The sequence below is a fragment of the Sarcophilus harrisii genome, chromosome 3, assembly GCF_902635505.1.
Source record: "Sarcophilus harrisii chromosome 3, mSarHar1.11, whole genome shotgun sequence".
In the NCBI taxonomy this organism is placed as follows: Eukaryota; Metazoa; Chordata; class Mammalia; order Dasyuromorphia; family Dasyuridae; genus Sarcophilus; species Sarcophilus harrisii.
This window is the reverse complement of record NC_045428.1, coordinates 541,684,811-541,702,079: the sequence shown is the minus strand read 5'-3', so window position 1 is coordinate 541,702,079 and position 17,269 is coordinate 541,684,811. Positions and strand designations below refer to the sequence as shown.

At 43.7% G+C, this 17,269-nt stretch overlaps 1 protein-coding gene across 3 annotated transcripts in view; it reads left to right on the top strand.

Annotated features, from left to right (window-relative positions):
* The first annotated feature begins 357 nt into the window (after nt 1-357).
* GRIK3 (glutamate ionotropic receptor kainate type subunit 3) overlaps nt 358-17,269 on the top strand; it is a 322,874-nt gene continuing 305,962 nt past the window's right edge. For all 3 annotated transcript variants that reach the window (XM_031962173.1, XM_031962172.1, XM_031962174.1), the window contains exon 1: nt 358-902. In XM_031962173.1, the coding sequence (XP_031818033.1) occupies nt 788-902 (115 nt within the window). In that variant the 5' untranslated portion in view covers nt 358-787. The remainder of the gene's footprint in view (nt 903-17,269) is intronic.

Sequence of the window (17,269 nt, the reverse complement as noted above, 5' to 3'; positions counted from 1 at the left end):
TGTGTGTCCGTTTGTCTGCATGTTTGTGGACAGGAGTGTTTGTGTGTGTGTATGTGTGTGATGTGTGTGTATGGATGTATCTGTATGAAAGCATTATGTGTACGTGTGTAAAAGAGCTTTCCTAGTGTGCACGAGTGTGAGAGCGCAGATGTGTGTGTGTATGTGTGTGTGTGCATGCGTGCGCGTGTCACTCCACTCCGGGGCTTTGTGAGAGCCGGGGCGATAGCATCAGCGGCGAGGAGGAGGGGACAGAGAGACGCGTGCAGCCCGCCCGCCAGCCCGGCAGCCGGTGCAGGTGGGAGCCCGCGCCGGAGTCGGAGCCGGAGCCGGAGCCGGAGCCGGAGCCGGAGCCGGAGCCCGAGCCCGAGCTGGAGCCGGAGCCGGAGCCAAAGCCAAAGCTGGAGCTGGAACTGGTGGTTAGGTTAAGGAAGAGCGCAGCGGAGAGCCTCGCCTAGAAGGGACCTCGGGTCGGGTCGGGGTCGGAATCGGGGTCGCCAGAGGGCGCGGAACCCGGCACCACTTGCGCAGCTGGCTGGCTGGCGGGCGGGCGCTGGCGGGCGGGCTTCCCAGTAAGATGTGCAGAGCGCAGCGGGGCGCTCCTGACTCGCAGCCCCGCTCCGGACCCGGGCTCGGTGGCCAGGAGGTGGCGGCTACGGCCGCCGTGGTGGAGACGGTGAAGGCGGCGGCGGCGGAGGCTCCCGGGCTGCGCGCCGGCTGGTAGAGCGGCCGCCCCAGGGAGCGGAGCAGCCCGCCACGGCCGCGCCCCGGGGAGGCTCGGCGCCCAACGATGACCCGTCCCTGGCGGCGTCTCCAGAGTCTGGTTTGGGAATACTGGGCCGGGCTCCTGGTTTGCGTGCTCTGGATTCAGGACTCTCGGGGAATGCCCCATGTCATCCGGATAGGTAAGGGCTCCGCTGGGCGCGCCCGTCAGCCCGCTCCCTCCCTGAATCCTAACCTGCTTCCTGCCCTGCGCCCGGGCATATTCGGCCACCCACCCACTCCCCGGCTTGGTCGAAGCCCCTCGGATCGTATTGCTGTTCCTTGGGGCGGGGCGACAGGGCCAGGCAGGACTGGTGTGGGGGTGGCCAAACTGTCTCTGGGAGCTCTATCCCCATCATTTCCGCCCCGATTCAAGCCTAGGGGACTCTCCATCTATTCCCGCAAGCGGGGTCAGTGCTCAAGATCTGTTTTCTCCCTGCCTCCCGGTCTCCCTCAGAAATAAAGTCCCCTATCCTGGCTCCTTGTCCACACTTCTCCTGACTCAGGATGGGGCTCGGGCGGACCCAGGCTCAGGGGTAGTGTGTGTGTGTGTGTGTGTGTGTGTGTGTGTGTGGTGTGGTGTGGTGTGTGTGTGTGTGTGTGTGTGTGTGTGTGTGTTTGAGTAAAGAGCCCCAATTCCGGCCCCTTTATCACCCTCGATACTCGGATCTTTTTGCAGGGTTAGGGACAACATGGGGACGACCTTCAAGGCTGGTATTCAAGTAATGGGCAGGGAATCAAGATCAGGTTTTGGAGCCAAGGAAATAGAGCTGGGAAGGAGTGAGAGATCGGGGGTGCAGCAAACTTCGGGCTTCTGAATGCTGGGTCGGTCACTTCTGCAGGCTTCTCTTCTCGGTGCCCGCCCCCAATCTTACTGGGCCTGAGGAGCCTGGGCAGAAGATACCTCAATAGAGACCTGATTATTTTGGGACCTGGACTTTTAGGCATCCCTCGGGGCAGGGCGTACAAGTGGGATCCCGCACTCGGAAGCTCAACTCAATCAGGCATTATCCTTGATGGAAAGCGAAGGGCTCAATCTTGCTTAGGGCCCCCCTCTACAGTTAAGAAACCATGGTGCGGACGAAGGGAGGAAAATCTGAAGTGGAGGGCATATTTCGATTTTTTTAAGTTACAACAAACTAGCCGAACAGCTTCTGGATTTCAGATGTAACCAGTTTTTTGGAGAGCTGGAGCTGACTATTCCTCTTATTTGTTTCTAACCAAGGCAATAACTTGGGAAATCCAACTTTGTTTTCCATCTCAGCCTCCCGCTGGCCTGTCGTGGATTGTTCTGGCTTTTTGTATCTGAATGAGGGGTAAATGGTGCAATGTATAAAGGGGGGGGAGTAGAGTGGGTGCCCAGCTGGGGGCCGATGTTGCCCCAGGCCCGCGGGGAAATGGGGAATTCACAGTGTTAAGAGGTATGACTCTGTACAGCTCTCTGACTTGGAAGTCAGTGGAAGAGCCTATTTGTTCCTCGTTTCCTCTAAAACAGCATGAGGAGAGCTGAGGTACCATAGGAATCATTTACACTTCCTTTTTATAAGTACCTAGGAGGGGATTCCCTGCAGCCTTGGTCAGTCTGGGCTCTTTGCTTTGGGCCGACAATCTCCATTCTACATGCACTAGATTGGGAGTAGAGGAAGAGGATACTGTCTCTGTTTGACGATTGGCCTTTTAAACCTGCCAAAATCAGTGCCTCTGGACCTAATAGAAGCTTTTTCTTGGAGTTTTCCTATCTTCCTCCTCCCTTGCTCTTACCCGAGTCCTTTTTTCTGGTATCATGGAATCTACTAGGCACATCTAAGCAGCGTACAGTCCACAAGTCCTATTTCTTCAAACTAGGGCCTTTCTTTGGGTTTATTTTAAGGGGTGTGTTCCAATTCAGAGGCAAGAAAGGCAGTAGGAGCTTCTATCTCATACAACACTTTCCTTTTACCATCACTCCCCTCCTCACTTCAGAGTTAACCATTTACAGCTCTTGGGGGATGCGCCTTGTCATTAGGGATTTTCTCCCCTTTTTTATCTTCCTATATTCTACAACAACCTCTCTGCTAAGATTTGCCCCATCAGCCAGGGAAAGGATCCCCCTCCCCTTTTTTGTTATTCTTCATTGAGTGTAGGTAGAAGACCTGCAGACCTTCTGCAGTGGGGTGTCCTTGGAAAGGCTGAGAAGGGGAAATAACTAGCAAGGGGTGATGGTAAGGGTGGGGAGAATCCTCACGGGGCCTCAGAGGCCAACTCACGCATTGCAGATACCACTATCTTTCCCACTTTTCCCTCTGTGTATGTGTGTGTGTGTGGGGGGGGTGACAGGAGGAGGGTAGATAGAGGGTAGATACAGACCTCTGAATTTGTGGGTTGTTTTTGGATATGGTCTCATTCCATCTCTAGTGAACAAGCAGTTGGCCCTTTGGGGGATAACCTAAACTTGAGGACTGTAGTACTCTGTAGCATGGGTATGCATGTGTTCTTGAGGAAGACCACAGTACAATCCAAATCACATGGATTTGGGGGGGGGGGAATGAGGATGAAACTGGTGAGCTACTATCTAGCAAAACCTTCACCAAACATAGCAAATTGATTATCAGAGGATATCCCTCTTCCTGCAACTAAGATGGCTGATGGGGTCAGGGGCTCCCCATTGAAAGGTGGCACATCACCCAGGCCCACCAGCTTGTCTCCTCCTTCCTGGGGCTCACTATGTAATAGCATAATTAAAGGAGGGCAAAGTATCAGCTTCTCTAATCATCTTCATATTAAGCCCTGGGATTAATTATCATGTGTCAGACCTGGCCATTCATATCCCAGGCATCCTGGTCCCGTTTTATTCTCAGCGAAGCACAGGCAGCTGAGTAGATGCCAAACGTGACTGCCAGTGAGAGTGCCAGCCCTGAAAAGAAGAGGCAGTGGTTGGGGTAGCATTCATAGCTTCCTGGAATGTTCTCATGAGGAGGCTGAGCCTGTCAGTGTGTCCCTATACCATACACCAGCTCTGATGGCCTTTTCAGAGAAGGAGAGAAATATGCTCAACTTATACCCCAATCAACATTATCCTTAAGCGGATCCCCAGCACCCCCACTCCAGTGACCTCATTGTCTGGATAGGTGTCATTAAGGCTAGTCAAAAGGGAGAGGGGTCTGGTGCTGAGATAGTGATACAGAGTGCAGTTCTTGGAAACAGCTCCTATTTGATGGCTCAGTCCTATATTGCCACTTGCTGCCTTTACACTCAGGGCTTTTCCCCTTATTCAGGTTGGGGACACGAATGGACACTTCCTCTGCAGGTGTGGAAGCAGACGGGGCTTTGGGGTTGGAAGAGAGGCAGTTTTTACCCTCCTATTTATTGGCCTCTTTGGGGGCTTAAATTTCCGTTCAGACAGGGAGCCCGGGAGGGAGCCCTGCCGCGTGACGGAGTGTTTGAACAATCCATCTTGAATAGATGAATTGCTCTGCTCTGTCTTTTTGTAATTGTGTCTATCAGAGGAAGAGGTCAAGGCATTGATTGCTTGGATGGGTGGCAAGTAAGAAAGGAGAGCGATCGAGGGAGGAAGAGAGAGAGGGAGAGAGAGAATAATTGGATTGTAGCCCAAGGAGAAAAAAAACACCCCACCATTGATTATTTCATATGAATATGTGGAAGATATATTCTCTGTGTGATTACCAAGTGTTGATCTTTGAAGGTTTACAAGGCATATTGTAGGGTATTATTATTATTAATGTCATTGTTGTTCAAATGAATCTAATCTTAATTCATTGCAACGGTTATAATGGATGGGCTGATCAGTCTGGAGTGCTTCAATGATGTGTTATAGGGATCAGAATTTCCTGGTAATGTCACCTTTTAGGTCTAAATTTCTATGGTCTCTCTTAGGTCTAAAATTCTGTGACTGATCCATTTGGAAGGTCTAGTGGGAAGAGTTCTGGGACTGGGTGTCATTTCCTCTACTAGTACTCTGTGACCTTGGGACAATATTTTATCCTTCCTGGGCCTCAGTTTTCAGTTATGTCAAATGAGAAAGTTGAAGTAGTTCGTCTCTTTCCACTTATTGTGCTACAGTGGAAAGATTTTTGGATTTAAATTCAGAGGACCTGGGTTCAAATATTGCTTCTGTTCATCTATTTATATGAATTTGGGCAAATAATTTAATCTTTCTGGGTCTCAGTTTGTTCTTTGATCTAGATGACCCCTGAGATCCTTTTCAGTTCTAAATTTATGAATCTGGGCTGTTCTGCGATTTCCAGGATTCATTGCAATTGACACCCAGTGACAATTTTGATCTAAAAGAGGAATAAAATTTTAAGCTATGTGGCCTGGTATTGTGATAAAAAGTCATGATTTCAAGGCAGGAGGCACGGAAGGCCAGGAATGATGTTCCAACACCTTTGTGGGTAATAAATTCTTTGAACGGAGCCTGAGCAAAGGAGAAAGTCCGATGCTGAGTCCAGCAGGGCTGGGCAATTGATGGAGAATCGGAGAGCCCAGTCTGACTGCCCTCCCTAAAATACTGACATGGAGTCATAAAGACTCTGGCTGATGGCTCCTGGCTTTTTGGATGTATGTGGGGCCCCTGCCTAAGCAAGAGTCTACTACTTGTAGACTACTAACCTGTGCATGGTCCAGAACAAGGGGCTTCCCCCAGAAATCTTGAAGAGGCCTGCAGCTCCTCATGTCAGTTCTGCCAAATGGTCCTGAACACCCGTCTTTGAGTTCGGGAGCTGCTGCAAGTGAAACAATGAGAAATTTCTGGCGGTGACTGGCGATGCGATGAAACATCCCTATGTAGGAGCAGACAGGAGCTGAATGAAGATCAATAGGGTTCCCCCCCTGGAAGTAAATAGCTTCAGACAAGTAGCTTCCTGCCACCTGGGAGTGGCCGAGGGGCCTTAGAAAGCATTCAATTCAGGAGTTTGTGCTTCTCCACCTACCAGCCCAGCTGCTGCTGCCAACCCCAGTCTCCACCTCCCCTTCTCGACTGTGAGCTTAATTTCTTCTGTATGTGAGCCTCACACTGTGTTACATAGCTTTTTGACGTCAGGGTGAACTCGTGTGTGTGTGTGTGTGTGTGTGTGTGTGTGCCATTTAAGCAAGATGAGACGGGAGAGATCAGAATTCTGAGCTGACAGGGCTCTGGGGGGTGGGTGGGTTCTGGGCAGTATGATCCGGGCATTATAGAGCCCAGATCCAACACTATCTTATTCTAAGAGATTGCACAGGATGGAGGGGGTAAGGGGAAAAGGCTCTCCATCCTCTTTCTCAAATTGGCAACTGACAGAGTGTGGTACAGAGGAAACAGCACTAGATTTGGAGAAAACCTGGCCTTGAATCCTGGAGCAACTGTTTGCTTGCCTGTGTGACCTTTGAGCCAGTCGAATCAATTCTTTGGCCCCAATTTTATCATCTACAAATTGAGGGGGTTGGACTAAGTAATTTCTAAGGTTTCTTCAAGCTCCAAATCGGTGATCTTGTTTAAAAAAAAAAAAAAAAAAAAAAAAAAAAAAAAGCTTCTCTCTGAGGATGGATATAGCTTTTTTTTTTTTTTTTTTAACTTCACCTCTCATTAGTAGAACCCTGTGGCACTCTGCAAGCTTCCCCTCTCTCCTCTGCCCCTCCCTCCTTAAGAGGAACGGTGCTGAGAATGGGGAGGAGAGAGGGAGCGAGAGAGCAGCACTTCGCTGCTCACTGGAGATACAAACCTGTCTGGCTGAAAACCGTAGGGATGGGTATTGGATCGGTCTGGAAACGGCCTGTTTTGATAAATAGGGATGAAGCTGTGGTGGGTAGAATAAAGCATTAGCTGTCTTATTTGGTACTATTGGCTTGGCTTGAGAGAAAGGTAGAACTTTCTGTATCTTGGGGGGCGTTTGGGGAGGCCGTGTCGCGACTACCTCTTTTTGTGGTCATTTCCATCTCGGGGTCTAGCACCAGAATCTCCCTTTCTCTGGATGTCCTCCTCCTAGAACGAATTTAGGGCTGGTGGAAGGGAAGGGCGCAAGCGGGCGATTTTCAATCGCATCAGATTCAGAGGCAGGGACGGCTCATCTCACTTTGTGTGGCTGGGGAGGCCTCCTGAGGTAAGAGGAGAAAGCGTGTGAGAAGAACAATCCCGAACAAGGTGTGGGATTTTCCCTGGATAGCTAGCTAGCTGCGTGTGGCAGGACTCTGAGCCGCCGAAGCGGCAGGCATTGAAAGGGAGCGGCAGATGGCTGGCTGGCGTCTCTGGAATACCTCCGTTTTTCCAGCGCTGATTCCCCGCAGACAGCGGCAGAGGGCAGTGTGCTTCGGCTACGGTGCTCCAGCCTTCCGCACACCTTGTGATGGCGAAGCCCCCGAACGTGTTCCCAGAGGGGTGCTGGAGGCTCCGTTATGTTTTAAAGGGGGATTCAGGGTTTTTGAGCCAGCGTCTCACTATGAGCTGCGGCAGTTGTTTCCTGGTCAACGAGCTCGATGGGTGTATCCCTCCCCTCTTCTCTCCAAACCCCCAAACTAAAGCAAAACCAAAAAAACCCCCCAAGCACCAGTTAAATGGAAAAAGCCCGAGAGAACGACTCTAGAATCCAGTGCAGCTTCTGTATAATCAAGGAGCTGAACTGATGAATTCTTTGAGTTCCGTTCACAGCATGGCTCTGTTATTTATTACCTTTGTCATCTCTGACAATTTGCTTGACCTCCCTTTACCTCAGTTGGCTTTGAAGATGTCTTCTTGGGTCTTTTATTCTGAAGGACATTTCCAAAAAAGATTTTCTGAGAGGTATTGTGACATGTTATAGGAGCATAGAGTTAAAACTGGAAGAAACCTTAGAAAATTACCCTGTTCTACCTCATCACTTTACAAAAAAGGAAACTGAGGTGGGAGAGGGAGCCACAGTTAAATTGTTTGACCAAGGGCCATATAGCAGAGCAAAGATTTGAAGCTAGATGCTTTGATGCTCCATCCAATGTCCTTTGCATAGTGTCACATTATTCCAGCCTTTGTTTATGTTATTCTAAGCAGTATTCAAGCTACTAGGTTCTCCTGCTTTCCTTTTAGATATTTAAGGTTGCCTTGATCTGCCAGTTAGTCAGTCAATCAAGTATTTATTAAATTCTTACTATGTGCTAGACATTGTGCTAAGTACTGGGAATACAAACAAAGACAAAAAAAAAAACATAGTCTGTTCTCAAGGAGCTCAGTTTAAGGAGGAAAGCAACATACAAATGTACATGCAACACACATGGATATTTCATGCACTACATTAAAATATGCTGTGTGTCATAATAACATGCATTGTTATATATTGTATATGGTATATATATTAAATGCAAGGCAGACTCAGATGGAAGGCATTAGCAGCAGAAGTATCAGGAAAGGTCCCTTGTAGAAGGTGATATTTGAGCTTGATAATCAAGTTAGGGAAATTAATAAGTGGAAGTAAGCACAGCCCAGTCATGGATTAGATAAAATTATAGAATCTTGAAATCAGAAAGGATCATTGAGGTTATCAGTCTCTATCTGAAGCGTGAATCAATAGGACAATTGGCAAGAATTGCCCAAAGATATGGTTCAGGATTTCAGGTTCTGTTCTAACTCCAAATCCAGTACTCTCTACCCTGTGTCTCTTAGTTGCCTGTAAGATAATGAGAAGAGATGATTTAAAAAAAAAACCCATGAAGTGGTTAGCAGTGGTTAAATAATCCCATGACTTTGTCTCCTTTCTTCTCTCTGCATAGGAGTGGAAGTCCAAATTCTAAATCTTAGATCTAGTATGGTCTTGCTGGATACTTTGTTAGCCATAGTAATCTCAGTGTCCTGCCTGAATGATAATGATTGATAATGCTAATAGCTAAAATTTATGTATTGATTTAAAGTATAGAAAATGTTTCACAAAAATCTCACTTGATCATTTCAACAACACTGAGTAAAATGCTATTGCTATTCCATTTTACAGATTATGAAGCTGAATCTGAGCAGGGTTAAGCTAGTAAATGTCTGAGGAAGCATTCAAATTCAGAGCTTCCTGACTCCAGGCCTAATGCCCTATACACCATAATTGAATCCCTTGTTCTTTTGGCCACACCAGGATATTTCTCAAAAAATGGTCAGGGAGTGGCATTTAGAAACCCTTTAGGAAAAAGAAAAAAATGGAGAAACTTATCAAGAGTTGCCAGGGTCAGAGTCTGGAAGGTTGTTGTTTTTTTTTTTTTTTTTTTTTTTTTACATGTTATAAGTGTATATGTAGGTTGAATTGCATTGATTGATCTTCAGTCACAGCTAACTCTTGGGGTACTCTGTTATGTTCCTCCAGACATCAAAGGATTTTATTCTCTGTCCTCACCTAATTGTTTGTAGAAGGAAGTTCCAGGGAATCTTCCATTCCCAGAATTCTCAGAGCTAGCTTGAGTTTCTCTCCTTTACCCATTAGCCTGTGAACCTGCTGGGTTGAATCCAGCATCTAAATAGAGAAGTCCTTGGATGAAATAAACACATTATATAGCAAGGAAAGGACCTAGACTGTGAATGGAAGAAGTAAACATAGTTACACTATATCTGTCCTTCATTGAGTCTTTAACCAGGAAAGTCCTATGGAAGATGAGAGAAGGGGAGATTGTTCCCCTGAGTACTTAGGATCAGCCATAGTTTTAGGGTGGAGGGACTTGAGAGAAAAAATCTTAGCATGGTAGACTATCAAAGCTGACAGGAAGTTCAGAGGAATATAGTCTAATTGTCCTTTAGAAGTATGAAATGCCTCTACAATGTCTCCAACATAGCTAATCAAATTACAAATGGAAACCTCTGGAAAGAGAGTTCACTCCCTTACAAGTCAGCTCACTCTATTTTTGAATACCTCAGGAATTTTTCCCCCTAATATTCCAACTTCTTCACAATTGCTTCCAGTTGTTCCTTTCAAGACAAGCAGGAGACATTTTATCTTTGTTCCCTATGGAAGACTGCTTGTTAGATATTTCGAGTCATTCTCAATTTCCTAAATAGGTCCTTATATAGCATGGTATTCACCTCTCTGCTCTCTCTGAGGCAGCTAGATGATACCATTGTTAGAGCACTAAGTCTGGAATCAACAAGATTTGACTTCAAATCTGCCGTCAGATACTTACTAGCTGTGTGACTGTGGGCTAGACACTTAGCTTCAGTTTCCTCAACTATAAAATAGAAATAATAATAGCACTTACTTCCCAGGATTGTTATGAGGAACAAATGAAATAATATTTATAAAGCATTTCCCTTTCTTCTTTCCTTCTTTTCTTTCTTCCTTTTTCTTTTCTTCTTTTCTTCCCTTTCCTTCTTCCTTCTTCCCTTCCTTCCCCCTTCATTCTTTCCTTCTTCCTTTCTCCTTCTCTACTTCCCTTCCTGCTTTCCTTATTCACTTCTCTTCCTTCCTTCCTGTAACATCTGGACTAGCTCCCTAGAGGGCCTCAGGATTAGTCAGAGTCAGGATTAATCAAAATTCTTGGGGGAGAAGTGAAGGAGGCAGGCAAGCTGCCATGTGGCTTACCAGAGATGTATCCTTGATTCTGGAGTCTGGAGTCTCCAGCTTCTCCCCTCCTTGTCCTGCAACCAAGTGCCTCTGACCTCTTTCTCCTCCACCCTCCAATCCTTGCCTACAATTATCTCACCACCAAACATTCAGGAAACACCAGTGGTGAGGAGAGCCATGGCATCACCATCTTATCTAAATATGTATATAGATAGCCATTATCTCACATTGAATAGGTAATTAGCCTTAAGTGTTCTGCTGTCTGATTCAAGCATACCTTTAGGAGTTTCAGCCCTTTATATTTCCCTCCTTCCTTTCTTTCTTCTTAACATCTTGTTTGCCGACAGCACAGAAGCATAGTATCTTAGAGAGAGGTGACACTTTAGAGATCATCTGATCCAAATTCCTTTCATTTGAATCATCCACTTGGAAATGGACAAAGAGCTCCAAATGGGTTCTGACAGATCTGTCTTCACCCTCCCTACTTTGAACCTTACATTTCTATTAGTACAGTCATTTGGCCTTTTAGGGGCTCTATGCCACATCGTTTTCTTCTATTAAGCTTGTGGTTCACTAACTCTCCACTACCACCACGCCTCCCCACCCCAGCCGGGTACTTTTCACTTGAACTATTCTCTGTTCTAATGTTATAGCTGTTCTATCTTACATTTACATGATTGATTTTTTGAACCTCAGTGTAGAAGTTTGCATTTCCCCCTTTTCATTTCATCCTTCTTAGTTTCATTCTGTTGATTTTTTTGTGGATCTTAACTCTGCCATAAGATATGTTAATGATCCCTTTCAGCTTCATGTCAACTGCAAATTTATTAAGCATATCATTTATACTTCCATCCAAAGTATAAGCAACAATTTTGAACAGGCCAGTGCAAAGACATGTGACAATAAAGGTTTCTCCCAGTTGCCCTGGATCCATTATTCACTGCTCTTTGGACACAGTCTTTTAGACATTTCTAAGCCCACCTAGCTGCATTATCATAGAATACATATCTCTCCAGCTTGTCCACAAAGATTTTTTGAAAAGCTCTGTCAGTTATTGGGCTGAAAGATAATGACTAGAGTTAGTGGTATATTCCAAATGGACCAGTTAGGTCATTCCAGTAGGCGGGTCAATTTTCAGGGATGCTCTAATGTGTTAGCTCAAGGTAGTGTTGTTCTGTATTTATCTCATGTCTCTGGCCCATGGGGCACTGTTTCCTCTTCACATTTCCAGCATTTTAATTGAAATGCATTTTGCATGTGCTCCAGAGCTGGGAAGCCCGTCTCCTGTCTGCTGTGGGAGTCTCCTTCTGGGACTTTGTTAGGCAAGTCCCGATTATTTTCTTTTTTGAATTTCTTCCTGGTGCAGGGTGGATGGATCCCCTGAGGGGTCAATGAGGAGACAGTGACACTCAGAGGGGCACTGGCGAAGGGTTGGTCCCCGAGAGGCAGGAACTCCAGAGTTCCATTGGGAACTATCAGGTAAGGAGGCCATTAGCAAAAAATTGAGGCGGAGAGTGTCCCCATGGTAATGATACAGATCGGAGATAATGAGATGGAGGGAAGTCTAGGGGGAGTGGTAGAGGTGGCTGAGAAGCCTTTGGTGCCATACTAAATGGTGGCTGACAGAGAAGATGGAAAGAAAAGGGAGACAGAAGGAGATAAGATTCTAGGGAATGTGAAGAGGATTCCAATCCACAGGAGACAATTAAACCTTGCCCTATCAAAATAGCCTGATGCAGACATTAAGAGAAAGGCAACAGAAGGGAGAGCTTACTGAGTTCTTGTAGCCATTGAAAAGAAAGGGTCCTTAATGTGGAAATTAGGAAAGAATCTTGTGATCAAAGTATCTAGAAATGAAAGAAACTTCAGGGTTGATCTCCTCATCTTACATAGGAGGAAACTGAGGCTCAGAGAGTTTAAATGAATTGCCCACTGATGTGGTGACTGTAATGGGGCAGATTCAGATGGCAAACCTAGATTGTCTAACTCTGAGGCTAGCTCCATACATATCCTATACCCTCTCTTGCTTTGAAGTATCAAATTATATTCTCACTAAAAGACTGCAGAATTCATTGGGGAAAGCAGGGTCTGGTAACTAGTATCACTTTTTTTCTTTTGCTGTGTATAATTTTTTTCCTTCCCTTTGACTTGGAATCTTTTGATTTCAGACTTGGAATGGACCTTAGCAAGAGGTCATCTAGCTCAACATTCTTCCCTTGGCAGGAACCTCCATTCCCTAGGTGATCATTCAGATGATGATGGAATATTTTCAGGGATGGAGACCTCACCACCTCCCAAAGAAGTCTGTTCCATTGTTGAGTGGTTCTAATGTCTGATAAACATTCTTCTTTATAGTGAATTGAAACTTGTCTCCTTGTAAGGAAAACGCCCATGTCTTATACATATGAATTATTTACTAGTCACATCTCTCTAATCCTGTACATGTGCAATTGATTTTTTTAACTCAAGTGTAGGGCTTTATATTTAGCCATACATTTAATTAATTTGGTTCATCATTATAGTCTTTCAGGATCTTTTGGAATCCCATCCCATTATTCAGTTTGTTAGTTATCGCTCGGCTTTCTGCTAGTTGCAGATTTTTATGTGCATACAATCTCTACCTTCAACCAAGCAATTAATAATAATATATTTTATTAAATGAAAAGAAAAGATCAAGGACATGTTAGTGTTTGGGGTTGTTGTTGTGAAGTCATTTTTTTAGTTATGTTTGATTCTCTGTGATCCCTTTGGAGTTTTCTTGGCAGAGGTACTAAGTGGTTTGCCATTTCATTCTCCAGCTCACTTCACAGATGAGGAAACTGAGACAAACAGAGTAAAATGACTTGCCCAGGGTCATATGTATTTGTATGCATTTGAGACGAGATTGAACTAGGGAAGATGAGTCTTGCTGACTTGAGTACCAGCATTCTATCCATTGCACCACCTAGTGGCTGAATAACAAGTCCAAGAAATGATATTTTCCTTAAAGTATTCTATAATCCACTTGGAGTGTAAGAGGAAACAGATGAAGAGTTCAAGAAACAAGTCATAGGGCCACCATGGCTACAGGATACAGGAAGCTTCAATTATTTAGACATTTGATATAGAATTCTCTCTCTTTCTCTTTGTTTCTTCTGTCTCTCCCTCTTCCCAAATACTTTTGGGAAACTAATACTTTATTGGCTTGCTGTAATAATCAAAAGATAGAGGAACCAATGAGAAGATTTGCTACTCTAGAACTGATTCTTACCAACAAGGATGAACTGGTTGTTTAAAGAGAAATGATGGGAACCTTGAAGTGAAATGATCACTTTCTTACATTTTGTGATAGAAAAAAGAAAATCTGGATCTTGTATGAAATCCACCTTAGGTTTTTAGAGAGAATATAGAAAAGACTTCAGAGAAGGAATAAATAGGATCCTCTTGCCTAAAATTCTGTAAAGGAAGTCTACTGAGGGATAGGGACTTACCAAGAATGAAACTTAGCAGACACAAAGAAAAATTATCCTGTTGGGAAGCAAAGGGAGGAGTTGTTTAAAGAGATCAATGTGGATGCAGGTGAATTTAGCTTTATGAGATATATATGAGGAAAAAACATAAAAGAAACTGTATGAACTGATACAAAGGAAAATAAGAATTGGGAGAGCATTGTAACAGTTACTGTAACACTATAGGAGATGCTATAATAATGATTAATTGTGAAAGACTTGGCTACTCTGATCCACACAGTGATCCAAGACAAGTGCAAAGGACTCATGATGAAAAAATGCTATCCACCTCCAGAGAGAAAACTGATGAACTGTGTGCAACTGTGTGCAAACTGAAGCATAATTTTCTTGTTTTCTTTATTTTTTTCTGCAATATGGTTAATATGGAAATGTTTTGCATGATTTCACATATACCGTTGATAGATTTTTTTTCTTGTCTTCTCAGTGGAGGGATAAAGGGGGAAAGAGAATTTGAATATCAAAATTTGAAAGCAAATTGCATTGAACAAAATTTGAAAATTGAGCAAAAATAGTCATTTAAATTTTTAAATGACTATTTTTGCTCAATTTTCAAATAAAAATGGCAATATGGAAATAAAGGTAAGTAATGGAGGTTGAGTCCAAAAGCATACAGTGGTCCTATAATAAAGATATCAAGAGTGCTAAAGTTTTGAATCCATTGAGACTGACAAGGAAACTTAAAGACATGATACTATAATCCTATGACAAAGGGTTATTAATTATTATTTTTAAAAGTTTTGTTGGGTGGAAGAGGAGGAGGTAAAGATTACTGAAGTTCTACTGGGAGTGGATGAGACAATTATAATGGATGTTAGAAAGAAGGTTCAACTCTTTCATGGCAAATTATTTTTATGTCAGAAATGACAGAAAAAAACAAGACTAATAGGAAGTTGAAATCTACAACTTTGAGAGGGGTACCTTATTGTCACTGATAAATTCAAATCATTAAGCCCAGATTAGTTATATCCCAACATACTGAAAGTAGTAGCATATGGGATTTTTGAATAGGATGGGTGCTGCAAAGTTGACAAAGGATAAATGTCCTAAATGCCAAAAAAAGGAAAAAAGAAGAGAGCTACAAATTGTAAACCAACGATATTATCTTCCATTCTTGACAAAATTCTAGAAAGCATTATTAAAAGAATGGTTCACAAACACCTAGAAAAGGAAGCAGTGATCACTAAGTGTCCACATCACTCAATCAAGAAGAGGTCATACCAGACTTACTTTATTTTCTTTTTTGGTAAAGTAGTTTGTTGACATATTGGGGAAGGCATTATTATATAATTTACTTGGATTTGAGTAATGCATCTGATAAAAATGTCTCGTGCCATTGTTGTGGACAAGTGCAGAGATGCAGGAGACACTATTTAGAGTAGTGGATAAAATGTCATTAATGACTTGATGTCAACTGGAAAAGGGATCTCCAGTAGAATTCACTAAGGATAAGGGTTTGAGGCTGGACTGTTTAATATTTTCATCAGTGACTTGAATTAAAGGCATAGATGTGATACTAATTTTTTAAGTGACACAAAACTGGGAGGTACCACAAACATACTGAATGACAGCCAGGATGCAAAGTGTTCTTGATAGCATAGAGTATTGGGCCAGATTTTGGGATAGGGATTGGTCTGATGATTTCATTAGCATAAGGCACTCTTTTCCCTATCAAACTGCAATGTGATCATAGTGTTATGGTTGATTGTGGTGACTCACTTTAGGGAAGGACATTGATAATAAGCTGGAGAGCAAACTGAGAAGGTCAGCCAAAGGGGTAAAGGGCCATGCCCTATGAGGATTAGTTGAAAGCATAGGGGATAGTAGCATGTAATCTGTAGAAGAGAAGGCTTAAGGAAGACTCAATAGCTGTTTTCAAATATTTGACATTAAGTACTTATTTTGTACCAGGCCATTATGCTAAGTACTGAGGATACAAATATAGGCAAAAAGAAATATAATATTTATTCTCATTAAAATTCTAGTCTAACGGGGGGCAGTGCATCCAAGGGAGTTTAAAAGGTGAGTGTGGTATTGAATTTCAGAAAATCAGAAGCAGAGAAGCTTGACCAGCTTCCCCAAAACAGAGGCCTCAGGAAAATTACACTTTCTCTATAATTTATAGAGATCTGTCTAGGGCATTAAGAAGTTAAGTTAACTTGTCAAGAGTCACACAGCCATAATGCATCGAAGTCATGGCTTGAAGTCAGGTCTTCTTTCTTTTAAGATTGACTTCCTATTCTCTACCCTACTTTGGACCATTCCTGATCAATTGAAATTCAATGGGAATAAAGGCAGTGTCTTCCATTTGGGTTAAAAAATGAGCTTTACAAGTACAAGATGAGGGAAGCATGACTAGACAGATTTATATTTTTCTGAAAAAAAATCTGTAGGTTTTAGTGGCCTGTTAGCTCACTCAACAGAATGGTGTCACAACTAAAAAAAAGTGAATTTCATTTTGGTCTTAGTATCTAGGAATATAATAGCTCCTCTATACTTTCTTCGCTATCAAACTGCAATGTGATCATAGTATTATGTTTGATTGGGGTAACTCATTTTAGGGAGGGACATTTATAGTAAGCTGGAGAACAAACTGAGAAGGGCAGCCAGAGGGGTAAAGGGCCATGCTCTATGAGGATTGGTTGAAAGCATAGAGGGTATTTAGACTGTAGAAGAGAAGGCTTAGGGAAGACTCAATAGCAGTTTTCAAGTATTTGACATGCATCTTGGAGAAGGATTATTGGTGTTCTTTTTAGCCCCAGAGGGCAAAACTAGAGTAATGAGTGAAAGTTGGAGAGAGGCAGATAGCTTAACAAAAGGAAACATTTCCTAATTATTAGAGCTATTCCTGGGAGTAAATGGGCTGCCCTGAGATGACTTGGATTTTTCTGGGAGAGATTCTCAATCCGGGTGTGAATGACTACTTCCAGTCCCAGGGAGGTCATCCAGTAGATTCTTGGTTGTATGTAGGTAGGGCTAGTTGGCCTCTGAGGTCCCTTTCAATCCTAGGATTCTGTGATTCTGTAACATGCTGAAATGGGCTTTGGAGGCATTCAAGGAAAGAAGTAAAAAATATCCAACTTACGAAAATAGTCAGTTACAGAACCCAGGGGTCCCATAGTGGGACCCCCTGTACTGACTGTAAAAGAACAAGCCCAGACTTCCTAGAGAAATGAGACTAAGTAAGTTCCTCTCCCATCAGGCTTCCAGCTGGCCTCGGGCTCCCTGGTGGAGCACTCCATCTGGATTACAGGAGCCCCATTACTGCCAGCAGGTGTAGTTCCCCTGCTTAGCTTCCATAGTCTGCATCTTTCCTTGTTTCTGAGAAAATGTGTTATACCCTGGTTTTTCGAGGCCATTACTATGCCATATAGACCAAGGTTTGCCCATCCCTCCCTTCAGAGTAAGACCTGGAGGCTTTAAGATTCACTATATCCATCATGTAGTATTTTGTAACTGTTCTTTCCCACAGTCATCATCTTAGAACCCGCTCTTGACCATTTCCATAATCTCCTTGCCAATCCACTGCTG